The 25,643-nt window shown below is 43.5% G+C and overlaps 3 protein-coding genes across 7 annotated transcripts in view; 1 reads left to right on the top strand and 2 right to left on the bottom strand.

Moving 5' to 3' along the window:
• Positions 1–1,160: 1,160 nt before the first annotated feature.
• Positions 1,161–7,141, bottom strand: kcnv1 (potassium voltage-gated channel modifier subfamily V member 1). 2 transcript variants are annotated; one of them, XM_087812801.1, is made up of 5 exons: positions 6,267–7,141; positions 5,961–6,024; positions 4,869–5,158; positions 4,138–4,793; positions 1,161–2,721 (listed from the first exon to the last, which is right to left on the bottom strand). In XM_087812801.1, exons 3-5 carry the CDS (start codon positions 5,150–5,152, stop codon positions 2,243–2,245), a joined length of 1,419 nt encoding a protein of 472 aa, XP_087668927.1. In that variant the 5' UTR covers positions 5,153–5,158; positions 5,961–6,024; positions 6,267–7,141; the 3' UTR covers positions 1,161–2,242. The 2 variants fall into 2 exon arrangements, with proteins under 2 accessions (XP_087668927.1, XP_087668926.1); XM_087812800.1 differs by lacking the exons at positions 5,961–6,024; positions 6,267–7,141 and having other exon boundaries at positions 4,869–5,480.
• Positions 7,142–7,286: 145 nt separating this feature from the next.
• dek (DEK proto-oncogene) lies at positions 7,287–11,712 on the top strand. The gene is made up of 12 exons (XM_087812804.1): positions 7,287–7,403; positions 8,895–8,972; positions 9,632–9,730; positions 9,820–9,929; positions 10,000–10,094; positions 10,163–10,292; positions 10,471–10,779; positions 10,852–10,989; positions 11,044–11,110; positions 11,174–11,313; positions 11,393–11,461; positions 11,588–11,712. The coding sequence occupies exons 2-12, from the start codon at positions 8,900–8,902 to the stop codon at positions 11,597–11,599; spliced, it is 1,242 nt and encodes a 413-aa protein (XP_087668930.1). The 5' UTR covers positions 7,287–7,403; positions 8,895–8,899; the 3' UTR covers positions 11,600–11,712.
• Positions 11,708–25,643, bottom strand: part of LOC148062143 (atrial natriuretic peptide receptor 1-like) — a 29,612-nt gene continuing 15,676 nt past the window's right edge. For 3 of the 4 annotated variants that reach the window (XM_087812796.1, XM_087812797.1, XM_087812798.1), the window contains 19 exons: positions 25,133–25,246; positions 22,234–22,369; positions 17,528–17,622; positions 17,213–17,348; positions 17,045–17,129; positions 16,218–16,335; positions 16,056–16,136; positions 15,899–15,976; positions 15,721–15,825; positions 15,581–15,652; positions 15,350–15,512; positions 14,858–15,013; positions 14,571–14,739; positions 14,328–14,474; positions 12,625–12,748; positions 12,500–12,568; positions 12,264–12,438; positions 12,105–12,203; positions 11,708–12,047 (listed from right to left, as the gene is read on the bottom strand). In XM_087812796.1, coding sequence (XP_087668922.1) covers positions 11,902–12,047; positions 12,105–12,203; positions 12,264–12,438; positions 12,500–12,568; positions 12,625–12,748; positions 14,328–14,474; positions 14,571–14,739; positions 14,858–15,013; positions 15,350–15,512; positions 15,581–15,652; positions 15,721–15,825; positions 15,899–15,976; positions 16,056–16,136; positions 16,218–16,335; positions 17,045–17,129; positions 17,213–17,348; positions 17,528–17,622; positions 22,234–22,369; positions 25,133–25,246 — 2,268 coding nt within the window. In that variant the 3' untranslated portion in view covers positions 11,708–11,901. The remainder of the gene's footprint in view (positions 12,048–12,104; positions 12,204–12,263; positions 12,439–12,499; positions 12,569–12,624; positions 12,749–14,327; positions 14,475–14,570; positions 14,740–14,857; positions 15,014–15,349; positions 15,513–15,580; positions 15,653–15,720; positions 15,826–15,898; positions 15,977–16,055; positions 16,137–16,217; positions 16,336–17,044; positions 17,130–17,212; positions 17,349–17,527; positions 17,623–22,233; positions 22,370–25,132; positions 25,247–25,643) is intronic. The other variant, XM_087812799.1, reaches the window with a different exon arrangement.

The raw sequence follows: 25,643 nt of genomic DNA, 5'->3' as shown, positions 1-25,643 counted from the left end.
AGACATATCTGATAAGATCCCATTAAAGGCCTCAGGGAAGATGGACATACTCAGTACACATGTTGATGTCCCAGCTGATGTCCTCAAATCTTCCTGAGGAGCGCTACAAGATCTCCTCCAGCTCATCTTTTATTCCACTAAGAAGTGAGCAGGTCGAATTCACTACAGGGTTTAAAAGAGATAGTCACTTGGATCGATCACACACACGTCATTGATTTCACATGCCATTGTCGATCCCTTATCTTTTCACACACTGTCAGCAGCTTTCTGCTAATATGAAGAGAAGTTCAGGAGGTATCCCTCGCCCTAAATGAAAGGGCAATATCCAGCTGGGCGGCGAGTTTACTGAGCCTTTTCGGAGACGAGACAAGGCCTCGAAGATTAACCAAGAGCAAAGGAACCCTTGATTAGAGGGCGTAGCACCATGAAGTAGATCTAAGTAAACTATTGGCATGGCAGACGCTGCAAGGCTATAAAATCAATCAATTTTCAGGGAGACATAGAAAATAATCCTATAAACATTAACAATTGTTTTGTTTTATAAAACACTTTACACGGTGAATATGCAGTTAATTCACTGCCACAGAATACACTTTTTAATACATTTACAGTATATCTTGTATTAAAAGAAAGAAAAAGTCAGATTTAGAACATCATGAATGCTGTAGCATTCCTGTAGCATTCGCACATAAATTATTTAAAGAGAAAAGATAACACCAATTATTGATACTACAGAGCTATTTCTCGACTAAACTAATATGCCAAGATAACTGCAATAGTCCTAAAATCCTTCAATAATACATCCGGACCAAAATGACTTCATTAAAAACTGACAACGTTTGCATAAATGTGAGAAGAGTCCATAACATGATTCATCAAGGTAAGGGCTCAGCAATGACATTCTTTCATTGGATGTTGAGGCGCTCAACAGAGTTGAATGGCCAGACTTGTTGGAAGTGCCTAATCTATTTGGATAAGGATTTCAAAAATGTATTGAGGGTCAGCAGCATAAAAAACAACAAGTCAACAACCGTTAACTCCATCTTCTACAAGTCTCACCTTTATCTCCATTACTTTATTAGACAAGGAACCTTTGGCAATTTCAGTGAGATCATATTCAGTATTTATTGGCAGTGTGGAAGGAAAAGTACAACATCAGATTGCCCTATTTGAAGACAAATTTGCATCAAAGTTACAAAAATCTATACCTTCATGTTTAGAACGGCACTTTACAAATATAAATTACTTACCTACTTTTTATGGTTTTAAGATCAACAATGTTAAATATTCATTATGTACTAAAAAGAGACATACATTGTCTTAAAGAGCTTTGTATACCAAGGAATGAAAATACCACCACAAATAAGGGATCTTTGCACAGTTAACTATGAACCATTGCTATGCTACATGTCATTAAAGTTACCAAACTTGGGCTGCTCAGTTGAGGTCAATAATGTTTTGGTTTGGATCAGGCATGATTACAAATCTAAATGCCCTCAGACAATTATATCAAATTAAGTAGTCTTTAATATTCACCCCCTATTTAGAATCTTAAAACATGTATATCTAATTAATTTGTTAAAATACAATTCATACATGGCATGTTATGCATCAATATCTGAAGGATCTTCCTTAATTGTATTTTTTTGTAAAAAATTATACAAAATCTTAATTATGAAAGTAAAATACATAATTTGATATTCAAACTTCAGCAGGATATCATTGACATTGACAGACTGGCATTATGTCAAAGAAGCACAAGCTCAAACTAGACACACAGGCCTAAAGTTACAGTATTGCAATACAATTTGATAATGACATTTACCACTTTTCAAAGGTATTAGAAAAAGGGAGGACAATTGTGTCTGGAAATGTGAGGAATTGCAAACTTCTGGAACATCTGGAAATCTATACTAGAATACATCTCTGAATTGACCACATCTACAGTGACTTGGACCCAAAGCTTTGTTTATTTACTAAGTGTTATTTAACAAAAATAGAAAGGAAATGGTTGACCTGTGTCTGTTGGGTCCACGCTCAATTGTCCAATTGTTGAAAAATGTAACATATCCTTCTCTTAACCTTTGGTTGAGAATAGTTTACTCACTGCAGAACAAGAAAAGTAGGTGTTATTTTCTTTTTAGTATGTAGCATTTAAAAGCCCCACACCTTTTTGTGGCAGACAAACATTTTGATGTTATGGTTAACATAACCCCCCCCAACAGTTGTGTGTGCTCGTCCTTCAGCATCCTTTCATCTTCCAAACGTCGTACATGCTCCTGGCGTAGGCGTCCCTCAGGTTCACCTTGACTCCCAGCTCCTCCCCCACGTTCCCCACTGATGCCCTCGCCAGCTTCCTCAACATCTCGTTGTGTTGCGCCGACGCTGCCTTCATCTTCTGGGCAAAGTAGCAGGCGGAGAAGCGGTCGTTGATGATAGCGATGGGCAGCGCCAGCACCAGGATGCCTGAGAGAATGCAGAGAAACGCCAGCATCTTCCCCACTGCCGAGTCTGGCCGAATGTCTCCGTAGCCCACTGTGGTCATGGAAGTGGTGGCCCACCACCAAGCGGCAGGAACGCTGGTGAAGGCTGTGGCAGGAAGGTCACACTCCAGCATGAAGACGGTACTGGCGAAGACAGAGATACCGACGCCCAGGGAGAGCAGCAACAGTCCAACTTCCTCGTAGCACTGAGCGATTGTCAGGCCCAGAGACTTCAGACCTGTAGGACAAATGTTGTTTAACTTAAAACCTGTCGTCTATGACCTGTTCAGACACACGCACTTGTTTCGCTTGTATTCTTCCAATTGTGGATCCGTTCGGCTTTTCCTGTCCCTTATTCACCCCTTCATCACACAACTTCATCCATCAGCCATTCATTCAACCATATTTACAGGAAATGGTGCAAGTGAAGGTGAAGTAATCTGGTGCTTCTTCTGCCCAAAGAACATCAACAATTGGACTTATTAGCTAAGTAGCATTATTAGCTGCTACATCCCTTAGGGTTTATCAAAGTAGAATGGCCCTAGACTACCTCCTTGCTGTTCAGGGAAATGTGTGCACTGTAATTAAAAAAGAAGTACAAAACAGATAAGGCCACATTTTTATCCCAAAACAACCTGTCTGCTGACAAAGGGCACTTGGTTATTTGTTATTGAAGGGTTTTCTGAGCTCCACATTTATCCTTATTAAAACACATTGCAAGTGTCGTTTACATCAGTTTTACGCTGATGGCTGAGTAGCTTCCGCTTAAAACAATCATAAAATATAAATATATAGTTGGTGTTGCTTCCATGCATTTAAACAACTGTAAAGTGTACACACCTTACTTTAAATGTCCTGACCAACAAAAATATCAATATTAGTTTTAATTTTAATGTGTAGATCTTGATGTGTCCGAGATCATCAACGATCATCAACGGGCCTGTACATTGATTATTAACATCTCATAAGGTGTATAGACACTTTTTTTTAATAGCCCGCTTATTATAACCACGAATCACTGATATCATACACACCTGTGCTAATTTTAATATTTTGTATTATCTTAAGCTAACAACTTTGCCTACATAGTTAGCTATCAAGTCAACCTAGTCCGTGTCTCGCCCTGTCCCAGGTTTCCCCCCCACCCTTGTGTGTGTCAGCTCTTAGCCATGTTAACAGCATAGATATCGATTTGGTTGACCATTAGATTTCCTTCCATGCTTCTACGGTATCTTATGTGGGTTAGCAGTCATTTTCCAGTTAAGGGTGGTCTGTCATTGGGATGGACCAAGAGTTGGATTGAAAGGGTTAGGAGAAATGAACAAGTCGACAGTTGACGGTGAACCCGATTAAGGACAACCAGGTCTCTGTGTCCTGGGTCCCCAGGACCTGCTAGATCATCATGACTGAAGACTCAGATCCGTCCGTTTATCTCCATCCTTCCCTCACTCATGAATGAGACCCTCAACTCAAGTCTGACAGGACGTACCACCCGTATCAAGATGAGAAACATGGTCTCAAATTAGGACCCTAAAAGACTTAGAGCCAACCAAAGGAGCCACTTCTAAAAATCTGTCCATAAAAGAAAGACAGACCTGGACTCTCACTCACAACCTGGACCAAAGTATTCATGCTAGTCATGGCTCTAGTTTACCTGTGGAGTGTCGACCCAGCTTGAGCATACGGAGTGACCGGAGAAGCCGGAGCACCTGGACCACCCGGCCCATGTTCTCCAGCTCGGCAGTTCCTCCGTGGACACACTCCACCAGGAGAGTCACATAGAACGGCAGGATGGCGAGAAGGTCAATCCAGTTGGGGACGCTGCGACTGAACCGCCGTTTGTCCTGTACACAGAGGAATCGCAGCAGCAGTTCCCCGGTGAACCACACCACACACACATACTCCAGAGAGTCTAGCAGCATTGGCACTTTGCTCACGCCAAAGTCTTCGCCCGGGTCCAGTGAGATCAGCACCATGTTGATCACTGACAGCACTACAAAGAAGATGGAGAGTGACCCAAAGGTACGAGCTGCAATCGAGGATTCTGGTTTCTCCAGAATGTCCCAAAGACATGACCGAAGTGCCGGGCACAGAGAACCAGTAAAGTTCTCTTCATACTCGAGGACCTCAGTGTCTTGCTGTAGGTCCAGTGTCTCCTTCTGCTCCTTGCAGCGGTAGTAACGTTCTCGACAGCAGGTTTCAAGGGAGAGCTCGTTCAGGCCCCAGTACTGGATCTCCTGAAAGAAGGAGAGCTCACACAGCCCTTCCATGACGTGGAGGTGACCGGTCCGGTAGAAGTTGATCACGTATCTACAGAGAGAAGAATCTTGTAGCTTCACAACAGCAACATTTCATCTCAACACGTCTTCAGATAGTGGACCAAACCGAAAAGTCTGAGAGCTGCGGTCGAAGAAGAACTCATTCTCAAGCAGATCGGCGTCATCACAGAGCTCCAGCACTGCGTCACGGCTGCAGCAGGCCAGCTTTCCAAGCCGTGTGTCAGGGTGTGTGGCCAGCAGCTGCTGCGACAGCAGGTAGCGACTGCCGCCTACGTTGATGATAAACAAGTCCTCCACGCGAGATGCTGCTGGACCACTGAACACACTGGAGTCCAGAGACGCAGCTGAGGCCCCGCGGAGCATCGAACCCGAGCTGGAGAGACGGTTCATGGTGACCTGTGGGGCGACAGAAGAGTTCAACTGAACAGTGTTCTTGTAAATCATACAAACCCGACTCACCTGGTGTGATTCTTACCCCTGGATAGCACTGACTCATCATCAGATCTCACTCATGCAGCAGACACAGACCCTCCGGACGTGTCCTACTTGTCCGTGTCCTATTTGTGTTGCTTCTTCTGCCAGATTTATACATTTCAACCCCATATGCTAATGACCACCTCTGACGGTTCTATTTCTGTGATCGTTTATCCTCAGCAGACGCTGAGCTTCCAACTTCATCTCTCATCCCCAAATCTTTGAGTCCCGATAATACATCAGATGCACACAAAAAAAATCCTTAATCTGAGCTACTGAAGAACTCCTGCTCTAGTGCACATCTGACGATAAAGTGAATCCATAAAGTATACTTGATATATGTTTATCACATATATGAAGCTGCTCTGATTCTTACGCTTGTCACTGATGTCCGGTCAACCTCAATCTTCACCTTATTTAATTAATAAGAATTTTACTGCATCAACGGTAACTTAACCCTGAAATGAATCGAGAGTCTTGAACTCTGAGGCACTTGAATGTCTCATTTCATTTAAGAGGTGCAGCCTCACTTATAGAGCCTTTTATCTTTATCCACACAACTTCGAATCAGGATGGTCCATGTGTTAAGTTCCTCGTCTTATCAAATCTGGATCCGCAAATGAGTTTGTTCAGTCACCAGTCAGAGGCTGAGTAGCACTGTGATCTCAGGACAGGTAAAAAATGAGTTTTCACTCAGTTAAATATGGCAAAGACAAGAGCTCACCTGCTTCGATCTTCAAAGCAGCATCACATCCAGAGGAGACCGAGAGAGTTCTGCTGCTTTACCGCTGATAACGCAGCAGTAGAGGAGGATGTGGAGGGAGGGAGGGAGAGAGGAGAAGAGGGATGAGGGGTGGGATATCCATGGTAATGAAAGAGTGAACCGTTTAGTGAGAGAATAGAAGGGGAGAATGAATTAAATTAGAAGCAGGAGTAGGGAAGAAGGAGGAGTAGAAGAATGTGAAGGATTAGTGAAGGTTTTAAAGAACATATAGGGGCAGATGGAAGGAAATGGGTGACAGGAACACACCTGTTAGAGATTCAGACTTTTCTTGAGTGGAGATTTGTGACCTGTCCCAGAGCCTCAGTGCTGCTCAGTGTCTGAACATGTTAGAGGACGGTTGCCGTTGAAGGTGGATGGAAACGATGGCCAACCTTTTCTTCATTTAAACATTATCGAGCAGTTGCCAGGTAACATCAGTAGTGAACGAGGAGCAGTGGCGTCTCCCGTACGCAGCCGAGGGGCTCCTATATTTGTGGACCCATAGACAATCAAAATATCTGCATGACAAACATCTGACGATATTGTCAAGTTTGACCAGATGATTGTGATTCATCCTTTGTATTCAAGAACAAAAAAAACACAGATGAGTGGAAACTTAAGAAATCTTTTAAAAGTCTTATATTATACAGTATAATAAAATCGATTGTGTTCTTAAATTGAATTGATGTGCCTCACCTGGCATCATCATAAAAAAAGGTGAGGTGACACCCTAATTTAAAGTTTAAAATGTAATAACTGACTGAAGGTTAAAAAAAAAAAAATGTTTGCAGCACACATTTATATCATATATACTCAAATTTATTTACAGTTAATATGCATTAGACACGAAAAGAGTTCTCCATCAAATTCTAAATTAGAAACGTTATTAATACAACGTTTATGTTGGTGAGGAATGCTGATATTAAGCACTTGAATAGTGAAATAAAATGCTATTTTAAATTCTTTCAATTGTAAATCAGAATCCAGAGGACTCAGTGCATCACCAGACACCACTTATCTTTTTATTTTAGAGACGCTACTGAGGAGGAGCTAAAAAAAAGACATCGTATGTCGTATAGAGAGGACAGGGACTAATAGAGACTTAACGTTTTGAGCAAACGGCCAAGAAAAAGCTTGAGTTTGACTCAAGAGAACATACAAATTCAAAATGTCAATACTTTCTCGAGTTTTCCCAGGAACAGTTCCTTCACCTGTCGATAGAGGGCGTGGCGCCCTCGATTCCGTCAACCGCCATTTTTACAAGTCGCCAAAGAAGAATTATGTCGTCATCGCCGCCGCACCAATCAGCGCGTTGATCTTGAGGTCTCAGCTCCGCCCACCGAGGAAACCGCCATCACCGAATCCAAAATCAAGAGTGACGTGATCGGAGCTGCTCTCTTCCAGGTTTGTTTGTTGTTTACTTCTCTCCTCGCGACAAACACTCGCCTACGTCACTGAGCAACGACACACGGACAGGCTTCTGTGGACGTTCGTCGTGACGTCAGAGTCTACCTGCGCTCTGCAGCGTCGTCAGAGTTAGCTCAAGTGTTTCCCCTCAAGACTCCCGGAGCTCAGTGTTGTCTCAGGGTTGGACCAGTTCTACTGCAACACGACAGGAACATGAAGCCAACGAGGAAACACACCGAGGATTTGGATAAATATAAGTTGACGGCGGGAAAAATGACGTCAGTCTGACGTCGCCGCGTGTAAGGCGCTTTATTTTGAAAACTTCACAGGAAGTTAATCCCTACGTTTTTTTAAAACCAGAATGATAAGTAATAAACAAAATAAAATACATGCTTATAATATAACGAAAGGGCTTTCTATGTAGATTATTTACCTGAAATAAAGTTTAATTGCATGTCGACTTTTTGTCTTTTTAAGGACTTTAAAAACAAAACAAGCTCATTGTGAAATGCATTGAAATTAGGTCTGATTGCTCTTTACTTATATTTATGGATACAAAATCAACAAAGGATGCGAATGTTGTTAAGGCTAAACTATTTTTTCTTTATTGTTATCTGAAATCAAACTATAAAAAATGTCTTTTATAACCAAAGGTTCATTTGTATGTAGCTGGTAATAAATGTCTAACCACAGCGCTGAAGAGAAATCACAATGGAAAAAAAATCGTACTTTCAATATCCCCACAAAACAAAAACTGCTTTGTTTTAACGTTGATAAGGAAAATAAATTACAATGAAACAAATCATTTATAATTTGAAAGTAAATTTCTTTTGATTTTTGGCATGACGGGATATTTAAAATGTACTTTAACAGGTATATAATATCCCTGGAAAAATACGTAACTTCCGAAACCTTCTCCTGTGTATCTTTGTTAAAAAGCTCTAAATCCTGATTTCAGTGCATCAAAATATAAATAAAAACGTTCCTAGTATTAATGACTTTATTTGCATTCGCTGCACTTTTGTGACGTCGGTGTCAATTTGAGTTTCTATAACACACACAAACTACAGTGAGAGCTCGAACCTTCATATTTTATTACCTCAAATAACGTCTTTTAAGTTGAGTGTCGAACTGATCACTTCCATCAGTCAAACGTGAACTTTCAACTTCAAGTCGATGGGCACCAGAATGGCTGCATTGGTGCTTGTTTTTTTTCTTCTATTGCCTATTTTGTGTGTTATTTAATTATTTTATTCTTTACTTCCACCACAAAAAAAATCCTATGTTGTGTTTACAACACTGGCTATTAGTTTCTAATTATGAATAGATCGTGTCACACTAACTCTTCACATGACTCTTCTGAGCCTCAGCAGCTGTAAATTAATCTGCTTTTTTCAGCTGTAAATTAATCTGCTTTTTTCAGCCAACAACACCAGAGAAACACTGTAGCTGATGTTCATTGATCAATTCACCTTGTTGTGTGCGCAGGTGACATGAGTGACTCAGAAGTGATGGAGACGCAGATGGACCAGTCCAGTCCGGACCGCGTCAGCAGCAAACTGTCAGGTGACTCACCCCTGAATCCCACCCAATCCGTACTGGTTACGTCCCCTTGTCACTCTCAGAAGCTTTGCATAGATGTTCTTCTTTTTAGTGGAAAACAGATCAGCCATACCAGTTAAAAAATAAAAACAGTTAAATGGAAAGATGATAATGATAAGTTCAATGGAAATATATTTTCATGTTTTAATTTCTAAATGACCAACATTTAGGGGACAACAATTGGGAGGTTTGGATGGAAACCGACGCGATCAAAATAGTAGAAGGATCCATTGGTGTGTTAAATAAACCAGATACAACCAAGACGATCCAGCCGAGCACCCGAACACACTAAGTAAACCTGTTCTCCAAAGAGACGCAATAAAATAACATTTAACTTAAATCAAATTCAATATATCCCGTGCTATCTCTCCAGCGACTTGGATGACAATGTTTCAGTCCTAAAGTAATGGAAAGGTATAGTCCCACGTCTACCCTCCAAACTACATCCGTCCTCTCACTTGCCGAAACTACATCTTGTAATACATCATGAATAAATACCTGAGATGTCGTGTGTCCTCGCAACTCCCAATGTCCGACAGAAATATAGTGGTGGCGACAGAGCCAATACGAGACATAACAAATGTACATGCAGTTTAATTCAAATGTGATGGTGGTCTGTGCAGCGGTGGGGGAAATCCTGGAGGGCAAACGCACAAAGAAGACCGTGGAGAGACTTGACTTCCAGACCCCGAAGCAGAAAGAGAAGCTGAAGATCGGAGAAGGTTAGAAGTTTGAATCTCTTCCCTGAATCCCGTTACAGAAGTCCACTTCTTCACGTCTGCTCATGTTACGTTCCACTGTGACATCACAGGGAGTGGAGAGAAGCTGGGCGACATAGTGAGAACAAACTACCAGATCACCAAGATGAAGCCGGCAGACCTGAAGACGCTCCACACCATCCTGTTTGACAGGCCGGGCAAGGTACCACACACACACCTGTACAAGCTAACGTGTACCTCAGACTCAACACTTTCTTCGCTCTTGTGTTAAGTCAGCAACCATCAAAAAGACGCTGCGGTTGTTCAACGGCTTCGAGTTCGACCAGACGAGCGAGCAGTTCTCGAAGAAACGGGAGAAACTTTTGAAGTGAGAGAAGCATCTGCAGCGGCGTGTCACCTGATCAGGCGCTTCAACCGATGTGGTTATGACCGCAGGAGCTCCAACTTGACCAACAGCAAGCTGAAGGTGGTCTGCAGCGTGCTGGACCTGGAGAAGAAGGGGACCCACTCGGACCTGGTGGACCGCATCCTGACGTACCTTGTGTCGCCCAAGAACAGTGGGAAGGTGAGGGCTGTTCACGTGACAACAATTCTGCAACAGGAAGTAGTTTCATGTTTACTTAAACCTGATTATTTTCTAGATTCAGATGTGGTTGCATGAAACATTCCTGATGTTAGATTCCCTGTGTTCGCTGTCGCTGTGGTTATCGTGTCGTGACAAGAGTATTCTCTCACTGTTGCAGCGTCTCCCGGTGAAGAAGAAGAAGAAGTCCAAGAAGAAGCTTTCAGGCGACGACTCCGCCACCAAGACCAAGAGGAAGAGCAGCAAACCCAAACCCAGCAGCACGTCGTCCAGCCCCAAGAAGGCCAAGTCGGGCAGCAAGTCCAAGGCCATCGTAATGGACTCCAGCAGCGACGACGACGACGAGGAAGAGAGGACGGAGGCTGGAGCCGAGGCAGAAGGTTCAGAGGAAGAAGAGAAGACGTCGGACAACGACCCTGACCTGGAGAAGTCGGACCAGTCCAGTGAGGGAGACAACAACGAAGAGGAGGTCACAGAGAACACACCTACACACTGACACACGCATATGTACATAAATGCTAACATTCGGTTTGATGTTCAGTCTCCAAAACCAAAGTCTGGAAAAAAATCTCCCAAAAAGCCGGCGAAGAGAGTAAAGACGCCGGTCAAGAAGGCAACGCCAGCGAAGAAAAGAGCGAAGAGGGACGAGTCTGAGGGCAGCAGTGACCCGGACGAGAAGGTCTGAGCAGGTGACCTGGTTCTGGTTCAGCTCTCACCGAGAGTTTCATTTCAGCCCAAAAAGAAACCTGCAGCCAAGACAAAGAAGGCAGACAGCAGCAGCGGCAGGAACACCAACATTGGTGAGAGCGCCCCCGCAGCACCACGGTAGAACTGCAGTCACCTTAACCTCCACTCTGTTGCAGCCGACGACAGCTCGGACGACGAGCCGCTGATCAACATGGTGAAGAAGAGCCCGACTGAAGAGCAGCTGAAGGACACGGTGAAGAGTCTGCTGGAGGAGGCCGACCTGGAGAAGATGACTATGAAGCAGATCTGCCAGAGGGTGAGTTCACTTGTGACACTTGTGACTGAACCATCATGTCGAGTCACAATGAGTCACTGACCCGCTGAGTGTGGTGCAGGTCTTTGACACGTTCCCCAACCAGGACCTGAGTTCCAAGAAGGACTTCATCAAACAGACCGTCAAATCTGTGAGTAACTTACGAACCCCACATACATATACACAACACACATAAACACACTCACTCACACACATATTCACAAACACTCAAACTGAAGCTGGTTTCCATAGTAACTCATGTTTCCTCCTCATGCAGCTCATCACATGAAGACTGGTCTTGTAGTTTTTCCCCTCTTTTTTTCCCTGTTGTTTTTTAATCGGTTAAACATTTTATTGATCTGCTTTTGTCATGTGTTCTTTCTAAATAAAGTTTGCACTCACTTCAGTGATGTTTATTAAAAAAAGTTATGCTGGTTGGACGACAAACAAACAAAGAAAACATTTTTTAAGACACTTGGAAAGTTCCGTGTCAATGTGTGAGGTCACTAAGTTTAACTGCCGACTGTTCAGTCTGTGGCACTTGCCGAAAAAGTCCTGGTGTGACGAGGGTATTGTGATCTTCTCCTGCCATCAGGGGGCGCCGCTCTCTCCCAGCAGCCAGTACGTGGTCATCCTGCCTTTGCCCTTGACCTCGATTTCCCCTCGCAGCTCCAGCTGAAAGCAGTTGAACTCCTGCAGGACGTCCCGCGTAGCTGCCGACACGTGGATCTTCAGCGCTGCGTGTAAAGAGAGACCTGTCGGATCAGTCGGACCCGGCTGCGGTTCAGACTCACCTTCGCCCGAAGACTCCATCCTTGAGGACGTGTTGACCGTATCGCCGAACAAACAGTAACGAGGCATCTTCAGACCCACGACGCCGGCACACACCGGACCTGTGAAGACAAAGTCTCACTCTTCCAGTAGCGTTCATTTGGACTTGGTCCCGGACTCACCGCTGTGGATCCCGATCCTCAGCTTGAGCTGGTTGTCGGTCCGGTGCCGGATCCTGAAGCTTCTGACGGCGTCCAGAAGAGCCAGGGCCATGCCTGCGATCTCTCGTCCGTGCAGCTTACCGTTCCTCACGGGCAGACCCGAGACCACCATGTAGGCGTCGCCGATGGTCTCCACCTGGGGGCGCCACATGATCACAGACGCTCGCTCTTGTCACAAAAAAATCACAAAGTATTACCTTGTAAACGTCGAAGTTGTCGATGATGGCATCGAAACACGTGTAGAGGTCGTTGAGCAGCGCCACCACCTGTTGACGTGCACGGTTAGGAGTCGTGCTGGTCGAGAGGGGAGTGTTTAGCTCACCTCCATGGGTGTGCTCTCTGCCGAGATGGACGTGAAGCCCACAATGTCGCTGAAGTAGATGGTGACAGAGTCGAAGGCTTCGGCCTGAACTGTCTCGCCTCGCTTCAGCTGCTCCGCCACAGAACTGACGACACAGTTGTGTACAAGAGTCTGTGTTCACGTTCAAACACTTGTAACACTGAAGGTTTGATAGTTCACTGTAGTACTGTAATAGTATCTGGTAGGGGTAAGTGTTGTACAGCAGTACTCACTGTGGTAGTATCTGTTTCAGTAGGTGTAGTGTGATAGTACTCACTGTGGTAGTATCTGGTACAGCAGGTGTAGTGCAGTAGTACTCACTGTGGTAGTATCTGGTATAGCAGATGTAGTGCAGTAGTACTCACTGTGGTAGTATCTGGTATAGCAGGTGTAGTGCAATAGTACTCACTGTGGTAGTATCTGGTATAGCAGCTGTAATGCAGTAGTACTCACTGTGGTAGTATCTGGTATAGCAGGTGTAGCTCAGTAGTACTTACTGTGGTAGTATCTAGTACAGCAGGTGTAGTGCAGTAGTACTCCCTGTAGTAGTATCTGGTACAGCAGGTGTAGTGCAGTAGTACTCCCTGTGGTATTATCTGGTACAGCAGGTGTAGTGCAGTAGTACTCACTGTGGTAGTATCTGTTTCAGTAGGTGTAGTGTGATAGTACTCACTGTGGTAGTATCTGGTACAGCAGGTGTAGTGCAGTAGTACTCACTGTGGTAGTATCTGGTATAGCAGATGTAGTGCAGTAGTACTCACTGTGGTAGTATCTGGTATAGCAGGTGTAGTGCAATAGTACTCACTGTGGTAGTATCTGGTATAGCAGCTGTAATGCAGTAGTACTCACTGTGGTAGTATCTGGTACAGCAGGTGTAGTGCAGTAGTACTCACTGTGGTAGTATCTGGTACAGTAGGTGTAGTGCAGTAGTACTCACTGTGGTAGTATCTGGTACAGCAGGTATAGTGCAGTTGTACTCACTGTGGTAGTATCTGGTACAGTAGGTGTAGTGCAGTTGTACTCACTGTGGTAGTATCTGGTACAGCAGGTGTAGTGCAGTAGTACTCCCTGTGGTATTATCTGGTACAGCAGGTGTAGTGCAGTAGTACTCCCTGTGGTAGTATCTGGTACAGCAGGTGTAGTGCAGTAGTACTCACTGTGGTAGTATCTGGTACAGTAGGTGTAGTGCAGTAGTACTCACTGTGGTAGTATCTGGTACAGCAGGTGTAGTGCAGTAGTACTCCCTGTGGTAGTATCTGGTACAGCAGGTGTAGTGCAGTAGTACTCCCTGTGGTAGTATCTGGTATAGCAGGTGTAGCTCAGTAGTACTTACTGTGGTAGTATCTAGTACAGCAGGTGTAGTGCAGTAGTACTCCCTGTAGTAGTATCTGGTACAGCAGGTGTAGTGCAGTAGTACTCCCTGTGGTATTATCTGGTACAGCAGGTGTAGTGCAGTAGTACTCACTGTGGTAGTATCTGGTACAGCAGGTGTAGTGCAGTAGTACTCACTGTGGTAGTATCTGGTACAGTAGGTGTAGTGCAGTAGTACTCACTGTGGTAGTATCTGGTACAGCAGGTGTAGTGCAGTAGTACTCACTGTGGTAGTATCTGGTACAGCAGGTGTAGTGCAGTAGTACTCACTGTGGTAGTATCTGGTACAGCAGGTGTAGTGCAGTAGTACTCACTGTGGTAGTATCTGGTACAGCAGGGCTTCAGCTTTCCTCTTCTCCTCGTGGTACGCTTGCGTTCTTTCATCCACCAGCTCCTCCAGGTTGTTAGCGTATTGCTCCATACGAGAGAGAAGATTGTCCAGTATGTTTGTGCGAGACTCCCTGCGACACACACATGTACACACACATGTAAGCACGTGTTTACGTGTGTGTGTGTGTTGTGTGTGTTGTGTGTGTGTGTGTGCAGCAGCAACTGACTTGTTCTGTTTGCGCAGCAGCAGTCTGATGTGGTTGAACTCGGGTCTCTCCGTGGGCTCCTCGGCCCAGCATCGCTGCATCAGCTGACCCATTTCTGGACTGTGACTCTGCTGGTCGGTGCCGGGCCTCAGGCACGGCCACTCGCCCAGAACCACCCGGTCCACAATCTCTGCGGGAGAAGACTGGTCAGAGCTGAACCTCTATGGTGATGTTAAGAAAATGTATCGCTCGCTCAATATATAGGCTCAAATAAAACCCTGAGGCCTTCCTGCGACCTCCGACCTCACCTTTGGGACTCAGCGGTTCTCCCTCCAGGTAGAAGGCTCCTTTGCGCAGCGCCACCTCCTGGAGGATGATGCCGAAGCTGTACACGTCTCCTTTCTGAGTTCCATGAGGGGGAGGAGACTCCATCCTGAGCAGCTCCGGTGCCATCCAGAGTCTCTCTGAGAAGCAGAAATGAGGGTTCAAGGTCGAGGCGCCCTGATGTTACACACAGTTCAAGTGACGGGTCCAAACAAAACACATCTTCTTATGTCTATAAACGGGAAGACGGAACAGGAAGTGATGTCAGTATGTAAGTAGTAAGCTTTTTGCCTTAATAATTGTACTTAAATAACTAATTTCGTCCTCATAGTTCATCTGTTATCTTTAACCAGTCGACTCACACTTGATATCTTTATTATCTGCGCGACATCTTCTGACTGTTAATCTGAACATCTGGATCTTTTCATCTGAACTTCGGCTCAGAGGAGCACATAGAGGAGGTTCGAAGGACTCACGGGCGTAGTACGCGTAAGCGTCTTTCCCACAGTCGGTCTCTGATCGGAAACTGCTGAGTCCATAGTCGGTGATCTTCAGGACAAAGCGGTTGTCCACCACACAGTTGGAGGACTTGAGTTTGCCGTGTGAGACGATGACGCTGTTGTGGAGGAAGACCAGGCCCTGAGGAGGACCAGAGGTCAGGGAAGAGAGTCCAGCAGAGGGCGCTAATTTAAACAATGATGTGTCACCTTGACGATGTCGTTGATGAGCGAGTACTTGAACATCCAGTCCAGAGTGATGCTGTCGTTCTCCAGGATGTCCTGAACACACACACACACACACACACGTTCAGCCTCGATCACCAGCTCATGCTCGCCTGCACACTCACCTGCAGACTTCCTCTCGAGCAGTACTCCGTCACAATGCAGATGTTTGGAGGGTCAACGGAGGCGCCGATGAACCGGGTCAAGTGTTCGTTCTGGACGTCCCTCATCTGACGACACAGCAGGTTAGTGTGCGTGTCCGTGTGTCTGTGTGTGTGTGTGTGTGTGTTTCCGCAGACTCACGTGTTTGAGCTCAAACAAAACTTTCCTGTTGAGTTCAATTCGTTTCTTGTTGTTGTACTTGATGGCCACAATGTTTCCCTTGAAGACATGAAGATTATGTGTGATGTCACTTCCTGTTCAAGCCCTTCTCTCTAATGGTCATCAGAGTTCGACTGACCCTCACCTTGTAGTATCCAGTCTTGGCGAACACCTGCTGGTTCCCATCCATAGTCATCAGAGAGCCATAGTTGGATCCTCTCTGTAGAGACCACACTTGAATGCATGTGTGTGTGTGTCGATTGTGTGTTTTGACTGTGTGTGTGTGTGTGTGTGTGCTGACCAGTGAGAGTGTGAGTCTGCTGCCACTCCTCAGGATCTTGTCCATGTTGCTCATGTGGATGTCGTCCCAGGAAATCCTCCATAGCTGAGCCACCAATTCTCGCTCCAGCTTCATCCTCCTGGAGGTCACACACAACCATTAACACAACAATAGGTCGCACACACAAACACACACAACACAACATTAAGTAACAAAGACGCAATTACAAACAGAAGCACTCGTAAACAAAATAAATCATTCTCACACCAGTTGTTAACACAATAAGTAACACAAACACACAATCATAAACGAAGTAACACAGACACACAATCATAAACACAATAAGTAACACAGACACACAATCTAAAACACAATAAGTAACACAGACACACAAACGATAAGTAACACAGACACACAATAAGTAACACTGAAACACAATCATAAACACAATAAGTAACACTGACAAACAATCGTAAACACAATAAGTAACACTGACACACAATAAGTAACACTGACACACAATCGTAAACACAATAAGTAACACGGACACACAATCAAAAACACAATAAGTAACACAGACACACAAACGATAAGTAACACAGACACACAATAAGTAACACTGACACAATCATAAACACAATAAGTAACACAGACACACAAACGATAAGTAACACAGACACACAATAAGTAACACAGACACACAAACGATAAGTAACACAGACACACAATAAGTAACACTGACATACAATCGTAAACACAGTAAGTAACACGGACACACAATCAAAAACACAATAAGTAACACAGACACACAAACAATAAGTAACACAGACACACAATCACAAACTCACCTGTAGATGACGACGGTGACAGTCAGAGTCATAGTGAAGATGAAGAAGAGCACGATGGAGACCATCTGGTAGATGGTGAAAGTTTCTGACACACAAACTCACATCAGTGCTGACTCTGTGTGTGTTGTGTGTGCATGTGTGTGCACTTGAGTGTGTGTGCGCTCTCACCACTCATACATAAGGGGTTTTCGTTCTTGAAGCCACAGTAGGGGATGTCAGGAGGACAAACTCCGCCCGGCCATTGAACAGATCTTCCAGGGAGGCAGGTGAGCTGCTGCTCTGACGTCTTGTACACAATCACGATCTGACACACACATGAATGGTTGAATTTAATATTTCACGTTTTTTTGTTTTTATTTTTATTCAAATATTGTCTGAAATAATTAATATTTTCACAAATATATTTAGTTATTTTAATTCCAATAATCATAAAATTGAATTCAATATTCAACTTAATATGTCAACCGACGTGTCAACACCGACCTGGAAGGAGCTGCTGTTGGTGTCGGTCATGTCCCACAGAGCGAAGTCCGTCTCTCGGTCTCCGTTCTGGTCCAGCTGGACGTCTCCGGTCACACCTGAGCAGACACAGGATCATCCATCATCATCATTTTGTCGAGCGAAGGTCCACAACACCATCATGACACAAGACTTTGTTGGTTTCACTGGTCCTTGAACTATATCGTGAAATGTCGTGGGTCTGGTTGTGTGAAGGTTTCTGCATAGAGAGGTGTCACGGCAACAAAGCCAGCACTGATTAGATGTCTTTATGTCGCTGATGACATTTAGGCGAGCCCATCACACCTGGGAACGAATGTCTACGCAAATGTCAGGAGATTTAATGAAGTCATAAATACACCAGAACACCCACACTTTACACACACGTATGTAAGCACAGGCTTGAACACACACACACATACACACTTGCTCATCTACATACAGTTCACACACACTCATATTTACACTCTCATCAGACACTCGCCTAAGTGTGTGTGTGTGTGTGTGTTTGTATAAGAGTGTGTGTGTATTGTATGTGTGTGTGTGTAGGAGTTTTTATATGTATGTTTGTGTGTATAAGTGTCTATGTGTGTGTATATGTATAGGTGTTTTCATATATGTGTGTGATTGTGTGCATAAAGGAGTGTGTGTCTGCGTGTGTGTATAGGTGTTTTTTTTTTATATATATATATATGTGTTTGTGTGTATATGTATAGGTGTTCAGGAATTTTTATGTTTGTGTGTAAAGGTGTTTTTATATATGCTAGTGTTTATGTGTATGTGTGTGTGTGTATATGTATAAGTGTTTTTATATATGCTAGTGTTTGTGTGTATGAGAGAGTGTGTGTATAGGTCTTTGTGTGTGTCTGTGTGTGGGGGGGGTGTGTCTGCGTGTGTGTAAAGGTGTTTTTATATATGTGTTTGTGTGTATATGTATAGGTGTTCAAGATTTTTTATGTTTGTGTGTAAAGGTGTTTTATATATGCTAGTGTTTGTGTGTATGAGAGAGTGTGTGTGTATAGGTCTTTATATATATATATATATATATATATATATATATATATATAGTGTGTGGGTGTGTGTGTATAGGTGTTTAGGTGTCTTTATCTGTGTTTGTGTGTACAAGGGTGTGTATATGTATAGGTGGTTATATAGGTGTTTTTTGTATGTGTGCCTGTGTGTATTGGAGAGTGTGTGTGTGTAGGAGTTAATATGAGTGTCTTTTTTTAATCTGTGTGTGTGTATGTATAGCAGTTTTATGTGTGTGTGTGTTTGTTTGTGTGTGAGTGTGCATATGTATAGGTGTGTGTATAATATATTGTGTTTTTTATGAGAGTGTTTGTGTGCCTATGCATAGGTGTGTGTATGATAGATTGTGTTTTTATGAGAGTGTTTGTGTGTCTATGCATAGGTGTGTGTATGATAGATTGTGTTTTTATGAGAGTGTTTGTGTGTCTATGCATAGGTGTGTGTATGATATATTGTGTTTTTTATGAGAGTGTTTATGTGTCTATGCATAGCTGTGTGTATGATAGATTGTGTTTTTATGGGAGTGTTTGTGTGTCTATGCATAGGTGTGTGTATGATAGATTGTGTTTTTATGAGAGTGTTTGTGTGTCTATGCATAGGTGTGTATATGATAGATTGTGTTTGTATGAGAGAGTGTTTGTGTGTATATGCATAGGTGTGTGTCGGTCTGAACCCAGGCCTGACAAAAAGATGTGCGATCAGAATAACCAGATCACGTCAGAGTTGCAGTCACATGAATCAGATGTTGTGCGATCAGCAGCAGGATATCACATTACTACTTCCTGTCTTTACCTCCATTAACTGATAAAGCATCAGGACGGGCAGCAGTTGTGTGTCTGTTTGATGTGTTTGTTTACATTATTACAGCAACATAACTGTGATCCACAGCACCTCAGGAGACATCAGCGGCGTGCACACACATCAGCTTGTGGGTTGTGTGTTGTAAGTCATCTGGACTTCTGGTTCTGTTCCTCTGTGAACCTCAGTGTCTCATGTAATCACGATCGCAGGAAGTCACGTGACCTGTGGCTAAATCAGATCAAGGTGTGCTGGGAGGGTCAACGGCCTTTTGAAAGATGTCATGAACAGACGTGATGTTACGACCGTCGATGTGTCGGAGTCACACGGCGAGACAGCTGTGAGGGCAGAGCTGACGTCAGGATCTGCTCCAGATTATAGTTTTTTATAACACACGATTTGTGTGCGTATGCTGATTTAGTTTGTTGTTAAAGGGCAACTGATGTGCTAATTTAAGTGTGCCTTAAATAGATCTTGGTCCTCTATTGTATCATCAGTATGTGTCTGTACAAAACTCCATTTTCATTGAAGTATTGACATTATAAAATGTGTTTAAGCCTCGCCCACTGAAAATGCTTAGTTTTTCTGGGGATAGAAATCTTGTTTACCATAACCATACCTACTCTGCTGTGATTGGTCGAGAATCAAGGTTTTTGTCACTGAGTGACTGCAGTCTTCATCTAGAAGGGACTGTATAAACAAAGTGGGGTGTGATTACAGCTGGCTGGAGGAGGAGTGGAGACAATTGTTACATCATAATGGACTCCGCACTCGTAACCTCTTGTTCGCCGAGATTTCAGATGTGGGGAGAACTTTATAAAGTAATAAGTTCAAAACATGGTCATGATGAGGGACTTACTGCATCTTGGAGAGGAAGACTTCAACATGTCAGGAGAGTCAGTTGATCTTTAAAAATGTGCTGAGCTAGTGATATTTCTTCTTCAGTTCTTTAGCACTAGTGTAAATGTGTAACAAAGGTTTTAACTTTATATCATAAAGAGGTCCAAACAGACATGACTAGTCAAACTGATGAACTATGTGATATATATATATATATATATATATTCACAATAACTTTCACTCCAGGGCTTTCATTATTTGGGGTCAAAGGTCAAAACAGAAACTGGAGATCAGAAGTCCAGTCAGAGGAGGAGGAGGCACAGAATCCCAACTTGGAAGAGACCACACACTCAGGTTTCACTCGACAGATGGAGGAGCAGCAGGGTCGTAATCCCGAGCGCACACACTGGCTAATGGAGGAGTGATGGATGGACAAACGGCGGGTTTGAAGAGGGACGACGGACGAGAAGAGCTGGACAAACAAACGGCTGCGCGTGTTGACCGAGCTGGAGAGCTTCCACACGTCACCCTCCCACTCCCCCCACTGAACGGTTGTCACGATGGCGAGGTGGACGGCTGCAGTGGGGAGTCGGACCTGGTGCTGGTCAGACCCGACGAGCCGAAAGAGAGTGGAGAGGGTGAGGAGCGAGGCACCCGTGTATTTATTGTGCAAGTCTCATCCATCAGCCAGATGCTGTGAGGTTTGTGTGTTTTGGAGAGTTTACAACACAGGAAGTTTGGTGTCATTCATCATCTGAACCCGTTCGCACAACTCACCTCTGACGCACACAAACCTCCCTCTACACACTAACCCAGACTGTGTATTTTTTATGTCTCGTGACCTCAGCCAAGTCCGTCTGAGAGTCTCACAGTCGTTGTTGCTCAGACGTGTGCAGAAGGTCCATAACAATTACTCAAATTGTAACTTTATTTATATTTTTGTCTACAACGGCTAAATGGAAGTCACATTATCAGTCCTGACTCCTCTAGCTCACATGGAACCAGATGGATGTTGGTGCCATTAAGGTGATGAACCAATCACATGCCTGATGAGACCCTAAAACCAGGAAGTCACGTGTCATCAGTGAAAAGTCTATCACGTGGGAGATTCTCAGGATGACGATGACTCCCGAGAGTCCTGAATGTCCGAGAGTTTCAAGTCAAACTAATGGAGCCCAGATGAAGACCAGACCTCATGTGAACGACAATTCTCCAGTGGAATCTCTGTGGGAATGTTCCGGCCTCCGTTCCATCCACATTGTTTGTGGTTTATTAATTTCTCTGAGAAGGTTTGAGCACAAAACCACACGGAGCGCCCGGGGAAGGTAAGCGCTTCCAGAGGACTACAGAAGGAGCCGTCGGCGCTCTTATTGTGAAAGAGCAGTGACGTAAAGTGCTGGCTCGTCAAGTCTGGCAGATTTATTTTGGCGGGATTCAAAGGCGATATCCTGATGTCATCTGGTTTTTGTTTTATGAATCAAGAAGTGATGGATTACACTGTTGTCCCAGCGTAGCGTTTCCTCTGACATCAGCAACTCCAACTGTTTATGCACAAGGAGAGCCGGAAACACTCCGATGACGGACGATGATTGAAAATATCAGCATCATTTGGAGAACCTTGGGTTTAACTCGTGCTTTGACATGAGGGTCTCATGTTGGTCAAATGACTGTTGTGACGAGTCAACAAAGAATAGATTAAAAAAAACATGTAGTTTGATTTAATTTGAAGTTTGTATGTTTGATGAAACACGTTCATGACGTGGTCAGTTCGACAGAAGGATGAACTGAGGCTGGTGTTTCTGAAACATACTGGAGAGCGCGGGTCCTTCAAGACAATGACACGTCTGCACACACTGATGAGCTCAACCTCCAGGTCATCCGTCATTTAAGAGCGTGAGCGTCACATATCTCATAAGACGAGGACTGATGAGACGCTCGTGGATTTCACAATGTTCGATTGTAAATGACACTGAGAGGGGAGAGGGGTGTAGCTCTCCCACTCCCACTTCCTCTTCTTCACTCACCATGAAAGGTTCGGTTCCACATCCTCTCGTTGACCACCTTCCCCGGAGGCCGAGGGTTGGACGCCGTCATGGTTTCGTTGAGGGCCTCAGTGTAGAGCATCAGCCCGTCGTAGAAGCTTCCAGCGATGATGTTCATCTGGAACACAACAGTTGTCAGTGCAGAGGTGACACACACACACACACACACACACACACACACACACACACACACACACACACACACACACACACACACACACACACACACACACACACACACACACACACACACACACACACACACACACACACACACACACGCGCACGTCTGGACCTGCAGATGACTACCGTTCATTGACATTCATTTTTTATTTTGACTAAGTGCCATAATAATTATTATTATTATTATATTGATGATAAATATCTATATATATATATATATATATATATATATATATATATATATATATATATATATATATATTAAAGGCTCCTTTCTAGACACTCTGTCTCTGTACAGATTCATTTTATATGACTATGGAAGAATATCAGTGAAAATTCAATATAAACATGTTGGTATTATAGTGCAAATTAAATTAAAGACAACAAATTAAAATTAGAAATTATGAGGTATATATTTTTGTATTCGAATATTAAAATTTGAATATAGAAATTATTGAATTAAATGATTCAGAAAAATATTTAATGCCTTAAAAAACATTTCAATAAAGAAGTTGAAATGTGAACTTCAACCATTACTTCAATGTGTTGTGTTACCCTATTTTGGTTTTACTCTGCTGATCCTCTTTCTCCCAAACCCTCTCTGTAGGGGAATGACAGAAAGCTGGGATATTTGTGTCTGTTGTGTGTTCAAACATTAGTAAGTAAGTAAGTCATTTATATTTATAGAGCGCTTTTCCAGACCAGGGTCACAAAGCGTTCAAACAATCAAAACAATACTCAATACAATATACACTTAAAAGCGAGAGAGAACAACACAGGAGTTCCAGAAAATCAAGGAAAACTCTACACAAATAAAAATGTTTCTTGAAGGAGTCAGTAGATCCATCAAGTGCAAAGAGAGAGAAAGATCGTTCCAAAGCTTAGGAGCAACAGCTTGGAAGGATTTTTCTCCTCTGGTCCTGAACTGTGTGAGTGGAGCCATCAGTAGATTCTATACACTTGTGTATTCAGTGTTGTACAATATTTTTATATTTTAACAAGATATTGTTGATATTTTAATCAATTTAATATATATATATATATATATATATATATATATATACAAAATATATATATTTTAAAATATATATTTTTCGTAGTGTTCTTCCTTTAATGGTATTTGTTGTCATTTTTAAAATGTATTTTGTGAAAAATGTGTCATGACACGTATACTTCTGTTATATTGTGTCTGTGGTGTCCTTCCACTCCTCTGGTGTGTCGCATCAATCGATGTCGAGCACGTAGGTTCCGCATGTGTGTTTGCGAGATGTTAACCATATTAGCTTTGTCTGCTTTCGATTAACGGGTGCTTAAAAAGCTGCTCATGCAGGATCTGATAAGAGCAACAAACGCATGTGATCCGTTTACATGGTCACATGATCGGTTTTCATCTGAACCAGCGACTGATGAGTGGGGGCAGCAGTCGCAGCAAAGAGGTGCAGACTTTCCTCTCCACAGAAACCTCAACCTCTTCCAGCTCCCCTGAAGGAACACTGAGGTCCAAATGAGTTTACTTCTGATCATGCAATATGTGGATCCAGTGAGTGGACGAAAGGATCGTTTGACACCGATGTATAAATCCTAATCATAACTCTAGCTCTTGAAATGACGGCGTATTACTGCAGCATCCAGACTCTTTATGGTTTGATTACTAAATTAAAGCACACACACATGCACACGCACATTATGGTCTTTTCAAATGTCACATCAGTATCCACACACTGACCGCGGTCACCCCTGACCTGTCAATTAAACCTAATTTGCATTTCATGTGGTGCCTCTGGTGGAGGTGTCAGCCTTGCACGGATTAAACCACAGTCATGCGGTGACTCGGCGAGGTCACTCGGCCGCCATCAAGTCTTTCCGGGTCCTTCTTCATTACTGACTTGAGTCATGTTGAGCTGTGACGCGGCGCCTCACCGTGGGCTTGTTACCACATGTGGAGCCATTTTGCAACAGAATGTACGACTCCATGTGTGTGCAGATGTGATTGTGTGTTAAGACGGCTTCATTTCCTGCCATTATGTCCAATCACCTGCCTTTGTCAGCGATGATGTTCCACACAGACGCTGATTACATTTAAAGCAGAGCTGCAGGAGGATGACCATGATCTCTGCTCGAGAGAAGCCCGGATTCAATGTAAACCCTCCGAGCTTCTGATCGATCTGCTCACCTCATTCAGTGAACCTCAAAAAGTCTGGACTGTAGGGCGAGTGATACAACCCAAAATTAAAATAGTAACCATTATTTTTTTTTTTAAATCTCCTGTTGAGTGAACTTCTTAAAAACTGGTTTAAAGGTTAGTTCACCCAAAATTCAAACGTCACCCATTTTCTACTCATCCTCATTTCGACTAACGGTTGGGATTTTTTTAAGAGTAATCTGTTCCTTTTTAGAGTTATAGGCAGAAACGTATGTTCATTTTAATGTAGCAACTGGAGCTCAGTCGTATTCATCTTCGTCCAAAATTACATATTTAAAAACATCACAACTTCATGGTGCTCGTCTGTAATGTCTTGTATTGAATATATTACCCACGATATTTACCCGGACTACTTCCTGTCTTTATCGCTTGTTATTCTTTAAACTTCAACAATTTAGACTAATTTAAGTTTTTCAGAACAATTACTCTTGCCGAGGCTTCAATAATACTCTTTCAACGACTCTGACTCGTGTGACTTGTGCAGCACCAACTCACCAGCGAGTCTTCAACCGTGAAGTTGAACATTTCCGCAGCGTCTGCCTTCAGAGTTTGGACAAACTCCTGGTACTCCGGGTTCTGAGGCTCCTGGTAGGTCAGGATCTTCACGCTCTGTCAACAGGAAGTGGAAGTGATTATTTTTATGACAGGATTTCCTGATTCACCAGAGGAAACAGACTCTCACTAGCTACGCAATGAGCTTCGGTCAACGACACCTCAAACACTTCTAAGAACTCTGATTTCCACCCACAGTCAAGAACCATAGAGAAGTCAATAGACACTTTTTTTGTGTGTGTGTGTGTGTGTGTGTGTGTGTGTGTGTGTGTGTGTGTGTGTGTGTGTGTGTGTGTGTGTGTGTGTGTGTGTGTGTGTGTGTGTGTGTGTGTGTGTGTGTGTGTGTGTGTGTGTGTGTGTGTGTGTGTGTGTGTGTTTGTCTTCCATAACACTGTGAAGGAATGAGCAGATGAAAATGAGTACAATAATAACAACCTATATGTATTATTTTTTC

Source organism: Callionymus lyra, chromosome 17 (assembly GCF_982586985.1).
Source record: "Callionymus lyra chromosome 17, fCalLyr1.hap1.1, whole genome shotgun sequence".
NCBI lineage: Eukaryota > Metazoa > Chordata > Actinopteri > Syngnathiformes > Callionymidae > Callionymus > Callionymus lyra.
Note: the sequence above shows the minus strand (reverse complement) of the source record. Positions and strands in the feature narration are given on the sequence as shown.

Bases quoted from the DNA above. Each gene is read 5' to 3' on its own strand.
- kcnv1 (XM_087812800.1), bottom strand. From the start codon at position 5,206: ATGATTTACAAGAACACTGTTCAGTTGAACTCTTCTGTCGCCCCACAG. The intron at 4,794-4,868 runs GTTTGGTCCACT...TTCTCTCTGTAG, and splicing joins CGCAGCTCTCAGACTTTTCG to ATACGTGATCAACTTCTACC. The intron at 2,722-4,137 runs GTAAACTAGAGC...TTTGTCCTACAG, and splicing joins GCTGGGTCGACACTCCACAG to GTCTGAAGTCTCTGGGCCTG.
- dek (XM_087812804.1), top strand. From the start codon at position 8,900: ATGAGTGACTCAGAAGTGATGGAGACGCAGATGGACCAGTCCAGTCCG. The intron at 8,973-9,631 runs GTGACTCACCCC...TGGTCTGTGCAG, and splicing joins CGTCAGCAGCAAACTGTCAG to CGGTGGGGGAAATCCTGGAG. The intron at 9,731-9,819 runs GTTAGAAGTTTG...GTGACATCACAG, and splicing joins GAAGCTGAAGATCGGAGAAG to GGAGTGGAGAGAAGCTGGGC.